Below are 16,739 nucleotides of genomic sequence, written 5' to 3' on the forward strand. Positions count from 1 at the left end.
CAACACTCATTCCGCCAGGTCAGGGGAGGGACGTGGAGAGGAAGACCTAGGACCCCCGAAAAGGCGCAAACGGAGGAGGAAAAAAATAAGCGAAAGAACCGAAATTCGACGTCTTTTCGCACCGCCTGAGACGCCGTAGCTTGTGCCGAAAAGAGCTTTTACATTTGGGGCTTTTTTCCTCTCTGCGTTCGGCAGAAAGAGGGACCGGAGCGTTATTCCCAACTAGGAAGCGAAAAGCTGACGGGAGGGAACAAAAACCAGGAGCCCGCAGCCAGGTTCCCCACTCCTGCGGAGCCGCAAACCCGCAAAGCCGTGCGCCCCCGAGTCTGCGGCCGCCCGGAACCTTGGCGGTGGCCCCGGCTACGGCCGGACTCCCCGGGAGCCGCGAGGCTCCTCCGCAACACTCTTGGGCTGGGTTGGTCTCTCCTGCTTTTTGGGTGGAGGAAGGGGGAACTACAGGGGCTAGAAGTGAGGAGAGATAACCTTGACTTCCTCTCCCCTCCCCCCCCCCCTCCTGCTGCAGAGCTGTCCGTTCCTCCCTTTGACCCGGGATTTTTATTCTAGCTCAATCTGGAATCTGTCTCTCGAGAGAACCTACTGTGCGCCAGGCACTGTTCTAGGCGCTGCGGGCACAAAAACAAAGGCTAGACAGTTCCTTCCCTGGAGGAGCTTACAGTCTCGTCTCCACCTCGCCCTCGGGCCCTCCCAGAAAGAGCCAGGAGGGCATTTCTTCCCGAACCCTCAGTTTAGCTAGAGAGGGAGCAACTGCTGGTGCTGGGATGGCGATCGTCCTGGAGGGTGACCCCCGACCCAGTGCCCATGCGGGGAGAATACTGAGCGGCTTGAGAAAGGAGCAGACAGCCGAATGTCAAAGTGTGCGTGTGTGTGTGTGTGTGTGTGTGTGTGTAACTGCTTCTCCAAAACCCTTTTCCTCTTCCCTTCTCTTCCCCCACTTAAGTCCCCGGGTGGCCCGTTAACTTGGCTTTGGGGAAGGACGAGGGAAGGAGGGAGGGAGGAGGATGAAGATTGAAGTCGCCTGGATTGGGGGAGGGGGGGCTGCTGGCTGGCGCAAAGAAGCAATTCATTTGCTTCCCTGAGTGCGAAATTTGGGTGGCAGCTGTCGCGAGCGCGGCAAGAGCGTCCCCTGACCTCAGGGCTCTGCCCTTTGACACCACCCGAGATCCCCCAAGAGCCAGATTCTTCTGCGGGACCTCAATCCGCGAACCCTATTGTATTCAAAATACCTTCTTCCTCCCCAAGCCGAGGACATTCGGAGAAAAGCTTCCCAAGACCTTCCAACTATCAGGCTCGTTGAGAATATCCATAGGGACCCGCAACCCTATTCATTCTCCAGGCCAACATAATGACCCACATAGCGAAACTGGGGGGGGGGGGGAGCCAGTAACTGGATCACTTTCTTTGTAAACAGTGGCTCATAGACAGAAAGGACTTCTCAAAGATTTGTCCTTTATTCAGTATTGGAGCACTGCTATAAGTGGGCGAGATTGGAGGCAATGGACTGGGGGTGCAGTTAGGGACTAACCAGTCGGTTTTTGGTTTTGTTTTTATTTTGTTTTTAATTTCGATGAGTTTAGGCAAAGGAGAGACAAAATAGGAGGGAAGAAGGTGGAGGAGGAAGATGCTTGAATTATTTTAGTTTCTTAAAAGTTTTAATTCCCAAAGTGCAATAATAAATAATAATGCAATAATGTAACGAGTTCTCTCTCTCTCCCTCTCTCTCTCTCTCTCTCTCTCTCTCTCTCTCTCTCTCTTTCTCTGTCTCTCTCTTTCTCTGTCTCTCTTTTTCTCTTTCTCTATCTCCCTTTTTCTCTTTCTCTGTGTCTCTGTCTCCACCTCCACCCTTCAAGTACTTTCAATATTATAATCACTACTAGTGTTATCCTTGGTAATACTGTTACAATCCTTGTTACCATCTGTAACGTTGTTCCATTTCCCCCTTCTCTTCAATCTTTGGTTCCCAGCCTTTACCCAGAGATGACACTGCTCGCCCAGCTCCCAGCTGTGGTCCCCCTCTTCCTTTCTCAAACGAAACTGCTTCCACTACCACTCTTCTGACTATCATGAGAGCTACCCCCGAATTAGATCGAAAAGCCAACGGGGAATGGTAACTCCTTTTTCTCAAATAATCCCTTTTAAATGAACCAGATCCCTTGCCCGTGGCTGCATCGAATTTAAATTCAGCAGAAAACGACCTGGCACTTTTCTAAAGAGAGAGAAGAGAATTTTCTGAAACTGAGGTCAGGTTCACTCCAGCTTGTTCAAACGACCTTTAGAAATCATGTGTCTGTCCTCTAGCGGGGAATAACCCAAAATGCACCGGCCAGTGTTCAGCTGTAGCTCTTGGACCCCCGATGTTCTAAGTTGATTCATTCATTCTCGAATGTGAGTCTGTCTGTCTATCTCTGCAGCGCTCTCTCTCTCTCTCTCTCTCTCTCTCTCTCTCTCTCTCTCTCTCTCTCTCTCTCTCTCTCTCTCTCTCTCTCTTCCTTTTCTCTCCTAGTGTCTCTTCTCTTTTGTTTCTATCTTTTCTCCTTTTTCCCCTTTCCCTCTGCGGGTTTCTCTGTGCAGGTGTGTGTTTCCGTCTCTCCCCTCTGCCCTTTCTTCGCTTTTAAAGCAGAGTCCTTGCTTTAGGAAAGCTTTTAGGCTTTAGGCAAGGTTCTCCCCCCCCCTAACGAGGCTCGGAAATGTAGACGCTGTCGCTTTAACGGCGAACCAGCTGATTGTCTCCTACGGCAGATGGCCCCGGAGTCCAGATTTGCATTCATTGTCTTCAAATCTGTTTTCGCGCTGGTGTAGGAGATTGCAGCCGCGGCGGTGGCAGATTCATCCCCAGATCAGAATACAAAAAGGGAGGCACGGAAAATAACACCCAGCCGGTGGGCTTTTTAATGGGCACCGAGGCAGCGGCGCCGCGCTCCGCGCTCGGAGAGTCGCGGCTGGGCTTTCCGCGAGTGGCCGCCCGGCTGCGCTCCAGCCTCGCTTGCAGCCAGCCCTTCTCCTCCGGCGGTGTGGGCGCAGGATGTGGACAGAGCGGCTGGTCGCCCTCTCCCCCTGCTCCAGAACTACGTATCCCGAGCCGCCCCCGCCCCCACTTTTCTCCCCACCTGGCCCTCTCCTCCTTAGGCTTTTGTAAATTCATGTGTGAGTGTTTCGGGGGAGGCTTCTGGGAATGTGTCGAGGATGCTCTGGTCTCCTTTGCACACCGCACACTATAATCACTGGCCTCTTCCCCTAACTGGCCAGCGCAACTGTGTGGCCCCGGACTCCCAGCTCTTCCGTGAATTTCCTGATAAACTTCTATCCCCCCTTCACTTTCTCTCCTTATATCTAGGTAAACAGCATTTAGACCAAGTTCTCTCACCTTTCCTTTCCTTTTCTCTTCTCCTTTCTTCTCTTTCTTCTTTTTTCCTTTTTTCCCCTCCTACTCTCTTCTCTCATTCATTTTTTACTTTTTTCTTCCTTTTTATCTCTCCTTTTTTTCTTTTCCCGTGTCTCTCAGCTTTTCTCTTTCCTCTCCCTCTCCCCTTTCTATTCTTCATCTCCTCTCTTATTACTCTCGTCCCTCTTTTCACACTGTCTCTCTTTTATTGTCCTTGTCTCTGAGTCTCGTCCTTCTCCGGCGGCTCCACGGGTGCCTGTTCTCTTCCGTATCAGACTGTGAGCTCCTTGAGAGCAGGGTCGAGTTTTTGCCTTTGTACCCCCACCGTACCGAGCACATAGCAGCAGACACTTTAATAAATACAACTTGACTGACTGCATCTCTCTGGGCCTCTCTTTCCCCAAAGCGCTCGGGCTCTCACTCCTTCCTTCCATTCCTTCGGAGCCCCCACCTCTCCCCTCCCCCCGGCCCCCAACAGTAAATATTTTCCAAACAACTTCCAACCCCCCGACCAAAACGCTCCTCTCCGCGAGCCGCCAGTGCCGGCGTCTCTGAGGAGGCTGCGGGAAGGCTGTCAGCGATCGGTGTGACTGCCGGGAAAGTTTACACACACATCCCAGTGCGTGTGGGCCCACACTCTCACTCTCTTTACAAATATGTACGCCTTCGCACATAAATAGGCTCTGTTTGAGTTTGCCTCCAGCGTGTGTCTCTATCAATAGAGCGAGTAGCGCGACATACGCGAGTACCGAGCCGGCGGCAGCTATCCCGGGCACGCGGCGGAGCGCCCGGCTCACGTGCTCCCGAGACAGCCCCGCGCGGCTGGCGGAGGGGTAAACTTCGGCCTGGGTGAGCTCGCGGGCCGAGCGGGAGGGAGATGCGGGCGGGCGGCCCGAGCTAGGCGAGGCTGCCGCGCGCCCCGGGGCCGCTTTTCGGCCGCTCTCACCTCCCGGGCTCGGCCGCGGAGCCGGGAGCTGGGCAGGGGCTGGAGGGCGCCCCCGGCCCGCCCGCCCGCCCGCCCTCCAATGGGGCGAGTCTATGCAAATGAGCGCTCCTTATCGGGAAGGCGGCTCCGCCTCCTTGGTGTGTCTCCTGCTCTCAGTAACCCATTCATGGGGCCTCCGAGCGGCTGTATCCCCGTTCCCCCTCTCTCAGAGCAGCCAGCTTCTCACTAGATCCATTTCTTCCCTTGGCTCTGACAATTCATCCTGGGATTTTCTCCCCACCCCCCACCCCACCTTTTTTTTTTTTTTTTTTTTGGTTCGGAGTTGGAGTGGTGGGGAGGAAAGGGGAGGGGGGCTGGGAGGGAGGAAGGGGGCGAGATTAGGCAGCCGTCCATCTCCTCCTGCTTCTCCCAGAAAACAGGTGATGCTCCTGGCCAGCGAACGCTCTCTGGATGCAGGCCGGGCTGCGGCGGGAAGGATGTTATAGGCGAGCGGAGGTGAAGGCCGGCGGCAGGAGCGAACTTGCCGAAAAGGAGGGGAGGGGAGGGCAGAGCAAGCCAAACTTTGACGGAGGCCTACATCGCCGAGCGGCGGCTGCGAGCAGAAGCCCGAGCTTCTCCAGAGAGAGCCAGAAGCAAAGACAAACTTTGGCTGTTCGTCTCTTTCTAGGACTTCTATTTTTTGGGGGAGGGGGAAGGGAACACTCGGCGGTGCGAGTCTCGTGACTTTCAGGGCTCCGTGGATATTATCCTTTAAAAAAAAAAGAAACACTCGCAAAGAACAAAAAATTTAGAGGCATCTGTTCGAGTGGATCAGACTTTTTAAATGTTTGGGATTCAAGATACGTTAGGAAGAGGACCAGCTCTGAAAGAGAAAGCTCTAGGCGCAGAGATGGATTCGGTCCGGTCCTGGGTTCGAAACGTCGGAGTGGTGGATGCGAACGTCGCGGCACAAAGGTAAATACGTTTATACCCACCCCACCCCCCGTTTCCTTGCCTCCTCTCCTCCTTTTTTCTTTCTCTTCTTTCACATTTTCTCCTCTTCTCTCTCTTCCCTCTCCTTTCTCATCCGCTTTATTTCTGTTCTTTTTCTTTCTTCGGTCTCCTCTTCTTTCCTCTTTTTCCTCTCCTCCTCCGGCTCTGTGTTCTTTTCGTCTCGGTTCTTTATTCTCTGTCATTCGCATTTTCTCTCATCTCTCTATCCCTCTCATCTCTCCCCCCTCATGTTTCTGCTCTCCCCATCTGTCACCCTCTTCTCAGAACGCTGTAGCTTCATGGAGAAACCTCTCCGTTCCTCCTCTCCCTCTGTCACTCGAAAATAAGGGGCCGAGGCTCCGAGTTGCCGCTGTAATTTCGTCACCCTCCCCGTCCCTTCTCCCGAACTCCCGAACAAGAGGCTCGTCCCCGTTTCAAACCCCAACCCGGAGCTTCCAGAGCCCCAGACTCCGGGTCCGAATCCCCGAGGCCCCGGAGCTCAGCTGTCACTTTCCCCGGAGCCCGAGGATGTGCCCGAGGCGAAGGCAGCGAGGGAGACCCCAGTTAGCGAGCAGCTGTCACCCGGCGCCACCACCTGAGAGGACAAGAAAAGAGAGGTTTCGCCCTAAACTCGGGAGTTAGCCCCCCTCCCCCCAATTTGGGCCCATCGCCCCCATCCCCCAGTGCAGCCTGGCTGCAGAGCTGGCGGCGCAATGTCCAGCTGGGAGAGGCCGCCCAGCTCCGGGAGAGAGCCGGCAAGCCAGCCCCGAGAAACTGCGGGGAGCCGAGCTTCAGGAGATTCTGGAAAGTCCGAGGAAGGCAAGGGAAAGGAAGGGAAGGGAAGTGGGGGAAAGGAAAGGAAAAGAAGGGGAGAGAAGGAAAGGAAAAGAAAGATGCAAGGAAAGGAAAGGAAAGAAGAAACAAAAGGAAAAAGAAAAGAAAATGCAGAAATGGAAGAGAAAAAGAGGAGCAAGTGAAGGAAGAGGACTAGGTGGAAATAAAGTTGGAAAGAAAGAAGGGGAAAAGTTAGAAAACAAGAGGAAAGAAGGGAAAGATAAAGGAAAAGAAAAAGGTGAAAGGAAAGAAGAGAAAGGGCACAAAGAAAATAGAGAAGGAAAAAAAAAGAAAAAACCACTTGAAGGGAAGAAGGTAAGGGAGAAGGAAAAAGAAAAGAAGGAAGAACAGAAGACAAGAAAGGCGAACAGAGAGAAAACTAACACTCAATGTCAGTTTGCTTCACGAACTGGACATACAAACTTCTCTTCCTCTTGTTTTCAGTGGTCCCTGGAATTGACATTGAGGCAAGAGAAATGCCACATTCGAGTCCCCAGTCTCTTTAATGCCCCTTTTAAAATAGGCAGCCTGTTGGATTCCTTTGCTTTGCACCCTCAGTGGTTTCTTTTTAATGTCCCCTTTTTCTTTTCTTTTCTTTTCTTTTCTTTTCTTTTCTTTTCTTTTCTTTTCTTTTCTTTTTCTTTCTTTCTTTCTTTCTTTCTTTCTTTCTTTCTTTCTTTCTTTCTTTCTTTCTTTCTTTCTTTCTTTCTTTCTTTCTTTCTTTCTTTCTTTCTTTCTTCCTTCCTTCCTTCCTTCCTTCCTTCCTTCCTTCCTTCCTTCCTTCCTTCCTTCCTTCCTTTCCTTGTCCTTTCTCACCCTCAACAGCTGCTCCAGAGGTCCAAGGCTTCTTTAGGTGAAGCGCAATCCACCTAAATCCACCTAAAGGGGGAAGCTTCCCCCTTCCCCTTTTCGTAGCCCATATCCAAACCCCTTCCCAGAGAAGCTGCCTGAACCCTCCCTGTCCCCGGTTGGATCGAACCTGCTCCCTGGGCCCGGAGCCCAGTTTCATGCTTCCCTAACCGAATTTAGGGATCTGATTCACCGCTGGGAGGTCAGCTAAGGCCCAGTCCAGCCAGCCTGATATCTCAGGGGCAGCCAGCTGAGCCTCGGGGGCCGGCAAGATTCTCTTCGCAGCACGCCTGGGCAGCAGCCCAGCCGAGAAAGAGATTTTCTCAGTTCGATGGAAGAGATGGTTTTCAAACGCCTATGTTTTTTGTTTTTTGTTTTTTTTTTTCCTGGGAGGTTTGGGACCAATTTCCTCTTCTTCACCTCCTCAGGCTGAGCAGTTCTCTAAGCTCATTCCTGCCACAAGAATTGGGGCAGGGGCAGAGAAACTTCCCCGAGAAGACACCGCCGGGCTTGCTCCCGTAGGCTCTCCCCAGGAGCCTGAGGGGAGAAACCACTGTTTCTTCCAGAAACGATGCAGAGAAATCGAATCTCTCCCTCCAGCCTCTGCCCCTCCAGACAATTTTCCTTAAGAGTGAAAGCGTCTTGCCACCCTGATTATGAGAGAGCGAGAGCTCTTGGGAGCTCTTGCCCGGCTCAACCCCGGATTTTAAGCTAACGCTCAAAGGCCTGAGAGGAGGATTTCTGAAGCTCGAGAACTCCCAAACTAGCCCGGAACGAGGCCTTCCCAGGGCCCGTGTGCTCACCAGCTTCAAGAACAGACGTGCAAGCTCACCCACCCACCCACCCAGTCAGCCAGCCGTCCCTCCGTCGGCCCGTCCGTCAGTCCATCCATCCTCCTTCTCCTAAAAGACCCCTATTGGTCCCCATTTTTTCCCCTTGGGGGAAATGTCCAAGCATCAGTCGCCTGGGATGGGGTGAGAAGGGAGTTGGGCTGGAGAGAATATATTCACTCTCACTGGAGAGCGATTCATCTTTGAATAAACTTTGGGTTCTCCAGCCCCACTCTCCCTGGGCTTGTTCCCTCGAAATCACTCACTCCCTTCTCCCTACCCGGGCTCTCACTGGGGTGAAACAGTGAGATTGAAGGAAAGTTAGACACAATCAGGGGCCCGGATGAGCCAGACTTTCCTGGAGGAGAAAAGCTTAGCAGTGGATGAGAACTGTAGCTGGACCTGGGGAAAATGGGACCCGGTACCGCGTTTTGATCATCCCAGCTCGGCTCTTGGACGCTGCCTTTTCCCAAGATTCTTATTTCGGGAGTCAATTTTGTTTTTCTCCCAGTTTAGGAATCTTCTCTTGAAGGGAAAAGGGGCGACTGCTTAGATGTAAACAGGAGATTATCAGCTCTATAAAAGAGAAAAGGTGGGTGGGTGAGGGAATCAGTCCTCAAACTAGGAGGAGGAATTGGCTTTTCATACGCAAACAAGTTGCTTCTAACAACAATATATCAATAAGCAGCTTATTAACTCCACTCAGCATCAGTTCATTTCTCTGCCACCCGTTCGTTGCAGGTACTGAGGTAGAAAAAAGCTCGGAGGGATTTTTTTTTGGTAGGTGCTTAGAAAAGCAGACAAATATAAGAGGGGGGGGGCTCTGTGAGGGTCCTGTGCTCTCAGATCCCCAAGGGCAGAGAGAGAGATCAGGCGGGAAGAAATGTCCTCTGCAGCAGGGATCCAGGTGGGGACCTCTACAACCCATTAGGTTCGGTTCGAAAATTACAACCAAACGGCTCAGGCTAAAAGATTGTCAAACTCGGTGCTGTCACTGCCCTCATGACAGTAACCTTCCACGAAACTAGGGGGCTTCTTTTTGTACTTTCCGCTGGGAGCCCCTTCAGCAAATTGCGCGTCAGGTTCTAACTTTCAAGGTGCGGAGCCTTATTCCAGAAGGCCGGATTTTTAATGGGATTGTGGGTAAGGGCTAGTCAGGCCTTCAAGAGGCATTAGGGGCCTGGCTTCTGGGAAAGGCAGGGCTGGATCCCTCGGTTTCCCCGAAGAGAATGATCTGATTCCAGTGTAACAGCCGCATTTCTGGGGTCCTCTTCCCCCATTCTCTTCTGTTCTTCCGCAGCGGAGTCGCCTTGTCCCGGGCTCATTTTGAGAAACAGCCTCCTTCCAACTTGCGCAAATCCAATTTCTTCCACTTCGTCTTGGCCCTCTATGATCGCCAGGGTCAGCCGGTGGAGATCGAAAGGACCGCCTTCGTGGACTTCGTGGAGAACGACAAAGTAAGAGGAGAGGGGGTGGGGGCTGGGTCAGAGCATTTTCCGCCCCCTCTCCGGCTCCCCCTCACTCGCACTCATTGCCCTTAACGACTCCCTTCTGCAAAGTAGCGGAGAGTTCTTCCATCTGTCACTGCGCCGCCCTGGGCAGCCAGGCTCACCCGGGGATGATAAATGGACGAATTGCTCCCGGGACCCAGGAAAGCATCCCCTACTTCCCCCAGCCCCGTCGCCCCCTCCCTTCTCTCTCCTCTCCTCCTTTAGCCCCCGAACATGTATCCTTCAGAAGTGAAGCTGCCTCTCGGCCTCACCCGGGACCTTTGCTGACTCCCCATAATTAGCCGCTCCGGTCAATTACATTTTCAAGCAATTTCCATAAATAAAACCCCGTTAAAAAAAAAAAAAGAAAAGGAAAGAAAAAAGAAAGAAAAAAAGGAAAAAGAGTAAGAAGGAGAAGAATGCCTCTTTCCCCGTTATTTATTATTATTATTATTATTATTATTATTATTATTATTATTATTATTATGCCTGGGTCCCTGCCCAAGTAGTCGGTCATCTCGCTCGCAGAGGATTCTGCAGGAAGCCCAGAGCAGAAAAGGCAATCGCTCACCTATGTGTGCACGGAGCCCCTTCTCTTCTGGGCTCCTCACCATTCCTAAGGCAGTGGGGGGATGAGGTGAGAAACACCCCCTTGGGCTCAGACTTAGAAGCAGGTGAAGACGTCCTGGGCTCAGCTTGCCGAGGGGAAGGATATAAGCAAAGGGGCTCGGAGAGCCCGAGACGGAGTCCCCCCGGTGACTTAATTTCTCTCGCCTTCAGCCGAAGGTAGGACAAGGCTGTCACCAACACACATCCTCATTAAAGCACAGAGCGTGTTTCTGAGGAAGGCCGCTGTGTCCCCGAACGGTCTTGGCTTTGCAGGCTTCCCAAATACAGGAGCTTTCTGAGTTCGGGAGAACTGGGTGGCGAGGGGGATTGTGGGGGTTCCCCATGACCCAGATAGCTGGAACTTTTCTGAGTCCTGGCTCGGAAGTTGTGAGCCAGGGAGCGCCGGAGATCCCGGGCCTTTGCCGGAGGCAGGTTTCTGTTGGAGGGGGAGAGACTGGGAAAGAGCTCCCGACGGCGAGATGGATTTTTTTTTTTTTAATCCCATCTCTTTCTAGGAACAAGGCAACGAGAAGACCAACAATGGCACCCACTACAAATTACAGCTGCTTTATAGCAATGGTGAGGCCTTCTCTGGTGTGGAAAAGGGAAGGGGGATATGGCGGGGGAGGGGTGTTGCCATTTTCAATCGAAAGGGATTTGAACTCGCAGCTCTGGGTCCTGGTGGGGACTTGCTCTCAGGTGACTTCCAGTGCAGGAACTTGGGAGCCATCAGAAGCTGAGCAGCCTGGGGGGAGGAAGCTGGGACAGAAGGAGGCTGGCTTAGTGGGGAAACTGAGTCTAACCTGGCTCCTCAGAGGTGTGCAGCGTTAGCCTGCGTCCAGACGCAAGGAGAAAAAACCAAGAAACTAAGGGGCTCCACAGCGTTCAAGTTTTTGTTCGATTTTTTTTTTTGGGGGGGAAGGAGAGGACAGGCAGAGTAACTTTTAGTTCTTCCGAGCACAAAATTTCTCACACCCTCTTTTTCTTAAGTGCAAGATCAAAGCTCCTTTCTATTCATTTGGTGGGGGAAGCGGAGGGTTATCTCTTCACTAAGTCGGGGTGTCTGGGACAAGTTGATTCTCTCGAGCGGCGGGGTCAAGTGAGTGACTTCTCTGCCTACTGTCCACCTTCCTAGGGGTCAGGACCGAACAGGACCTCTTTGTGCGGCTCATCGATTCGGTCACGAAGCAGGTGAGCTGAGGCGGTGGGGGTCGGGCCTCTTTCCCACCTCGTTCCTTTCCTTCCCCTCTCCCCCAAATCCTTTCTCTCCCGTTGCTGAGGCTTTGTCTTTTTCCTCCCGCCGCTCACCTTTTCCCATCTCATTAACCCTCTAACCGTTCTCCAAAGCTACGAAGTCTAAGTCTTGGGGTCCTTGTCGCTCGAGAGGTGTCAGGGAGGGAGAGAAAAGAGAGTAAGAAGGATCCCCACTTTTTAATTAACAACCAACTAGCCCCGAATAACAATCTCAAAGGGGAGGACAGATTTGAAACAATTCGGGGAAAGGGGATTCAGGCAAAATAATATTTGCCCCCCCCAGATATATTAATATTCGACAAAATGGTGTTGTTGTTGTTTTTACTTCCCCCAATCAAGTTTTCCTCACGATTGCCTCAGTTGCCTCTTCCCTCCCTTTGCTAGCCTCCCTTAAAAAGTGCAGGACGAGAAAGATTTATTCTGTGTTTGTTTTAAAATCGTTTTTCCTCTTTTCTTCCGGCTCCTTCCTTCGCTTCTCCCGGCAGCCCATAGCTTATGAGGGCCAAAACAAGAACCCGGAGATGTGCAGAGTTCTGCTCACACACGAAGTCATGTGCAGGTAAGCGGAAGTTGCCGGGAGGTGCTGAGTGATTCTCTCTGGACAGAGGGAGAGACACATTGGAGACTCTCACCCTCGAGCCGAAGGGCAGATCAGAGACAAGAAAGATCCTTCTCCCATCCTTGGCTTCTTCTTGTCCTCAGGAGTGGATTTCTGGGACAGATGCTAAAAGAGCTAGCCGGGGGTTATTGTAGGGATGGGGCGAATGCGAAGGTGAACTAGCTTGCTCCTGAGGACTTTCCGGAGGGAGTATACTTCTTCCTACAGTAGACAAAAGTAGCCCTCTCCCCCAATTTGCTAGGATCTCCTCAGAAATCTTGGAAAGAGAAGGAGGAACAACCAATTCTCCAGCATATGTACCCCAAAGCGGGAGGAATAGGGCCACACGGTTTCCATGATCTAGATGGCATTGGATGTCAGGCGAAGGGGGAAAAAAGAGACTTTGCGGAAGGTGACCAGTTGTAGAAAGTCTTCCTGAATAGGGAGGGGAAGATCTTAAGAAGTCCGCAGACAGCATGGGGACTGCTCGCCTATTTTCTCCCTAACTTCGGAGGCCAAGCCGCGGAATTGGGGTGTGGGGGGGTACCGGGTGCTAACACTTGCCTAACTCTGACTGGGTCCAGCCTCAGTTAAACGGACTGGGATCCTCTTAATCCATCTGTGCACAACGCAGAGGTGTTAAGTCTCGCCTTGGGCTGCGAAGAGAGATTGTGTGGGAGGTGTGTTTAGCCGAGGCAGATAAAACGGGCTTCGGGGGAGCCACCGGTGTGTTTTCTAAGTTCATTTCCGCGCGCGGAAATGTAGCACCTATGATTTCACCTCGAAGGGAAATTGCCTCGGTCCTCCTGCGGCTGGCCAGCAGCAGCGACCTACAGCGGAGCAAGCAGATCGGCTCCTTCTCTAGTGAAAGATCTGGAGGGCCCGGGTCCTACTGGGGCGGGGAGGATTAGGGAAATCTTTATTTGCGGCGGGGGAGAGTTTACCATTGGCTTCTGACAGATAGACGGCTCTAGGTGCGGGCTCTTCTGCTCCGCCTCCGGCTCCCCCTTGCTTTTTTAGAGTTTAATGGGATTTGATCCCCTCGTTTCCAGTATTTTAGGGGGTTCAAGAAAGGGGGGCGGTGTTAGTTATTTCCTTGACTGGAAGGCGGGTTTGGAAGTAGCATAAAGAAGGGGGGAAAGTATATTGAAGAGAATTTTTTATTTTTTAAATAAAAAAAATATATTTTTTGCGGGGGTGTGTGGGGAGGAGGCCCAGACTTCGAATTCTGTGTAAGAAGTCTCTTTCCCGTTACTCGTCCCTGCTTTCTGACAACTCCACCCGCTTGAGAAGAAAGCATCCTTTCCCTCCTCCGGCTTGGGAGAAAGAAGCCACCCCCTCCTCCCGCTTTATCTCAGCCTCACCCCCGAGGTTGGAGGACTCGTTTATTTATTTATTTTGCTGCTTCAGTCAGGAAGGGCCCTTGGGCTGATTTCTGGCCGCTTTGCTGGCAACTCTGGCCGCCTCTCCCTCTTTCCCCAGCGTGGCCCGACAGAAACTACGACAATCAGATGTGTTTGCTTTTGGGGTCTGCCCAAATATTATGAAAACAAACTCAAGTTCAGTGGAGCCACTGGGCCTCCGCGGAGGCCGGGAGGCCGGTCTCCTTCCCCGTGAGGGGCTGGAGCTGGCTGACGGTCGGAGGTCCCCGGGCCGCCTCCCACCTCCCTCCCGGGGCGCTCTTTGCTCTGAGTCCGGGCTGCCGCCGGGCCGGCCTCTGCCCGACTGGAAAATCCAATCCCGACACGGACTCCGTGCGCGCCACCTAGATTAAAGGGACAGAGCACCGGGGCTGGGAGGGGGGCAATCAAAGGGCCGGCCTCGGCTTCCTTCACCCCCCTCCCCTCGCGCTGCCCCTAAAACGTCTTTGTTTGGAGACACCCTCCCCGAGCGGGACTTGCCCATTGTCTGGCGAATTACACCTAGCGATTTAAATGAGGCGGCCCCACCCCGCCCAGCTGCGAGGCCCGCCTGACAGCGATGTTTGGATTTGTTTTAAAACCCAATCCAAGCCTCCTTATTTTGTGCTGCTTAAATGAGAGGCGGCAGGCATCAATTTTTAAAAGGCTCTAGTTTAGTCTGCATTAGCAACAGAATATAAAAATTTAATGCGCTGGAACTTCTCGGCAGTTTGGAGAACAGTGGAGGAGCTTGGCTATTGTTCCACCCCTCCTTCCCACTTTAAGATTCTTCTCAGTGGCTAAATGAGAGTCTCTCTGTGTCTCTCTCTGTGTGTTTCTGTCTCTCTCTCTCTGTCTCTTTGTCTCTCTCTGTCTCTCTCTCTCTCTCTCTCTCTCTCTCTCTCTCTCTCTCTCTCTCTCTCTCTCTTTCCTGTCTTAGTTCCCACACTTATTATTAAGTAACTTTAGTTAAGTCCCCTCATCTATCAGAACAAGATTTCTGAACTCCCTATTGTGTGCTAGGTCGAGGGGATGTCGTAAATAGAAGAGTTAGCCTGGGTTCCAACCCAAAATCATGAACACACTCGCTGTGTGACCTTAGATAAGTCCCTTATTCTTTCAGTATCCTGAGGCAGTTCTGTGAGACTGTTAAGCAACCGGAGGGAGCTTTTCTGTGGGGTATCCCCACTCCCACAAAGTAATTAGTAATCTGGCACCTCTCTCCTTATCTGTAAAACACACATATCTCCCTCTTCTACCCCCCGCCCCCCCAAATCTATGCTACGAACTAGGGATCCAAAGTTTTTTTTTTTTTACAAAATTTCTAAAACTGTTCTTGAAGTCAGACAGCTTCCATTGTGGTTGGGTAGATGGGTACACAATATGGGAGAGGCTAACTCAAGGCAAAGGGTATAAATCTGGGAAATAAGGCTAACATTAATTCCCTAAATCATGGGATTGTAGTGAAAAATCCAAGGCCTTCATGAGTGAAAGCTTGGTGCAATTCAAGGTGATGTCAATGTAACTGTTATTACTTTGTACCCCAAGCAGGCTTCTTAGTCTCCCTTCCCATTATAGAGCACTTTACTCTATGGAGGATAAGTTTTTCCTATCTCTAGCTTTTGTAACCCAACATGGGAGGCAGGATTCAAAGGCCCTGCTCCCTAGTAGTTTGAGAACATAATTAGTTTCATTTGCACATAACTGGACACAGCTCCCCCATCTCCCCATGTTTCTAACTAACCTCCAGTGAAAAAGGGACACAGATATGTGCACTAATCTTTAAGAGGGAGAGCAGTAAAGTTTGAAAAAAATTTCCCCAGAAATCACTTTATCCCACTCTTCTCAACTGCCCCCCCCTTTCCTCATTTTGCCAATTATTAGCCAGGAGAACTCTCCTCCGTTCTGTTGCTGCCAGCCGCCCCTGCGCCCTCAATGCTCAGAGGGTTAAAAGATATTATAATTTGAACAGAAGTAGTCTCGAGGCCTACAGCTGGCTAATAACAGAGTTGTATTGAGGGCTGGAAAGCCCCACAGCTGTGACTTTTCGCCACAAGGCTCAGGCTAGACAGGAGCCTAATCAGATGGGCCAGCCGGCCAGTGGGGCCAGTGTCTTTATCGGCCAGATGGTGTGAATTTAGACACTTTTGTTATGCAATCACAGGGAGGAGTTGAAGAGGAGAGAACAAAACAAAGGCCGCCATGCTGGGCGCTTATTTGAGTTTGAAATTAGAGACAGATTTTGGAAAGTTGAGGGCTGAATTTGAAAAGCAGTATTTTTTTTTTTGGAGGGGCAATAGTCTTGTCCAGAAGCTTGACCCCGTTTTTAGAGCTGTCTCTTCTTCCACAATAGCAGTGGTAATAATAATAATAATAATGATAGCAAAAATAGTCATGGGAAATCTGTAAGTCTTAAGGTATTATAGAAATGTGGCTATAGCAATGAGATCACAGATTGGAATTGAATAATGATGAGGGTAACAAGATCCAACAGTTGCTTATTTCCTTTTCTCCAGTCCTTTGAATTTATTTTATATATTTTCCATATCTAAATGTTTAATAGATTTATGTATTAAGGACATATTGAAGAGAGAATAACATAGGACATTAAAGACCTATTATTGGTCTTGGGGTCTTTGATTGACTATAAGTTCCTTGAGGGCAGGGGCTGTTTCATTAAGAAAAAAATGATTTGAGCAACTATCTGTCTTTATATTTTGAATATCTGACCCACAACAGGCTTGTTGATTGATTTATTGGCCATGATTCAATTTTTGGCTCTGTCACAATCTACCTGTGTGACCTTGGACAAACAATCATTTGATAAATCTAATAATTAATTGGCCTTTCATGTTTTCATCTCTATAAAAGGAATGTTTAGACGTTGTTGTTGTGTAGTTGTTTTCACTTACATCCAATTCTTCATGACCCTATTTGCGATTTTCTTGGCAAAGACACTACAGTGGTTTGCCATGTCCCTAGCTCATTTTACAGACTGGGAAACTGAGACAGACAGGATTAAGTGATTTGTCCAGGGTCACACAGCTAGTACAAGTTTGAGGCCAGATTTGAATTTAAGAAGATGAGTTTGATTTTGATTCTAGACCTGAGCACATGCTACCTTGATGCTCTTGGGTTTGGATTAGATGGGGGTTTTCAAAAAAATTTTTGGGGGGTCATGAGACAGCTAGGTGGCTAGGTAGATAAAATTCTGGATTTAGAGTCAAGGTTGTTGTGAGGATTAAATGAAACAATATTGCAAAGTGCTCAGCATAATCCCTGGCATGGTAATAAATGCTACATAAATGCTTCTTTTAATGGAGTAGATGCTCCATAAATGTTTATTTCATTGTATTCATAGTATCTATGGCATTCTGGAATATCTACCGATACCTTTTCAGAATAATGTTTTTAGATACATTAAGAAGGATACATAGGTTTCCAAAATTAGTCAAAATTAAAATGTACCTTCCCCCATCCATCTTCACTTCTCAGGTTAAGAACTCATGGATTAGAAGAGATTCTTTTGCACTTTGTTTATGACCCTCTGTGTTCAG

The 16,739-nt window shown here is 50.4% G+C and overlaps 1 protein-coding gene across 1 annotated transcript in view; it reads left to right on the forward strand.

The window, feature by feature from the left end:
* The first annotated feature begins 4,699 nt into the window (after nucleotides 1–4,699).
* The window catches only part of EBF2 (EBF transcription factor 2), a 252,512-nt gene continuing 240,472 nt past the window's right edge, over nucleotides 4,700–16,739 (forward strand). Inside the window, exons 1-5 of the mRNA XM_031949646.1 lie at nucleotides 4,700–5,300; nucleotides 9,132–9,288; nucleotides 10,446–10,509; nucleotides 11,066–11,121; nucleotides 11,670–11,743. Of these exons, the coding sequence (XP_031805506.1) occupies nucleotides 5,170–5,300; nucleotides 9,132–9,288; nucleotides 10,446–10,509; nucleotides 11,066–11,121; nucleotides 11,670–11,743 (482 nt within the window). The 5' untranslated portion in view covers nucleotides 4,700–5,169. The remainder of the gene's footprint in view (nucleotides 5,301–9,131; nucleotides 9,289–10,445; nucleotides 10,510–11,065; nucleotides 11,122–11,669; nucleotides 11,744–16,739) is intronic.

Source organism: Sarcophilus harrisii, chromosome 2 (assembly GCF_902635505.1).
Source record: "Sarcophilus harrisii chromosome 2, mSarHar1.11, whole genome shotgun sequence".
In the NCBI taxonomy this organism is placed as follows: Eukaryota; Metazoa; Chordata; class Mammalia; order Dasyuromorphia; family Dasyuridae; genus Sarcophilus; species Sarcophilus harrisii.